At 45.5% G+C, this 750-nt stretch overlaps 1 protein-coding gene across 1 annotated transcript; it reads right to left on the bottom strand.

Moving 5' to 3' along the window:
• Positions 1-141: 141 nt before the first annotated feature.
• Positions 142-745, bottom strand: LOC109954289 (hemoglobin subunit alpha-like; the record flags this gene model as incomplete). Its single annotated transcript, XM_020589664.1, has 2 exons — positions 142-378; positions 467-745. Coding segments are annotated over 2 exons (408 nt in total), but the record flags the coding sequence as incomplete, so codon positions are not given.
• Positions 746-750: the final 5 nt, after the last annotated feature.

Below are 750 nucleotides of genomic sequence, written 5' to 3' on the forward strand. Positions count from 1 at the left end.
AAAAAGATGTTTTTTTTAAGACAGTCAAACAAAACGAAGCTTCCTTCATGAAGCGTAATGGCGACAATCTAACAGCCAAGGCAAATTAAAATAGGCCTACATTTCTTTTCATGACAAGACTAAAGAGAAATGGACACCGGGTCGTTTTAAAGGTTGTCTTTATTGAACAAGCCCCTACATGTTCACAGGGTTGTTAACACTGCTGGATGGCACGCTACACGCAGAGTCGATGCCACTGCCTTGCTGCACTTAGCGGTACTTCTCAGACAGAGCCAGGGCCACGTTGTCCAGGAACTTGTCAACGGCTACCTGAACCTGTGGAGTGAATTCTCCGGGGAAGTGCATGGCCAGAACCAACTCGATGTTGTGGGCCAGGATCTTGGGTTGTGCAACAAACGCAAATTAGTCATTGAATCTATATGACATGTATCTTGCATCATTCATAAGGCTTCTTATCTAATGTTACCTTAAAGTTGGCGGGATCCACTCGGAGCTGGTGCGCATGCAGGTCACTCAGGCTGCTCAGAGTACTGGTCAGATGATCAATACCCTTGACGGCTTTTCCCACGGCATTCATGATGACTCCACCATGTGCCTTCACTTTCGCAGAATTAGGAGACAGGTCCCCCCAGTGGGCAAAGTAGGTCTTAGTCTGTGGGGCTGCAGTCAGCATCCTAAAAGGATATAAAGCAAACAAGAAATAAGTGGTTAAAATTGACAAAATGGTTAAAAACTGGAGCAGATTAACTG

The sequence above is a fragment of the Monopterus albus genome, unplaced genomic scaffold (assembly GCF_001952655.1).
Source record: "Monopterus albus unplaced genomic scaffold, M_albus_1.0 scaffold5618.1, whole genome shotgun sequence".
Classification (NCBI taxonomy): domain Eukaryota; kingdom Metazoa; phylum Chordata; class Actinopteri; order Synbranchiformes; family Synbranchidae; genus Monopterus; species Monopterus albus.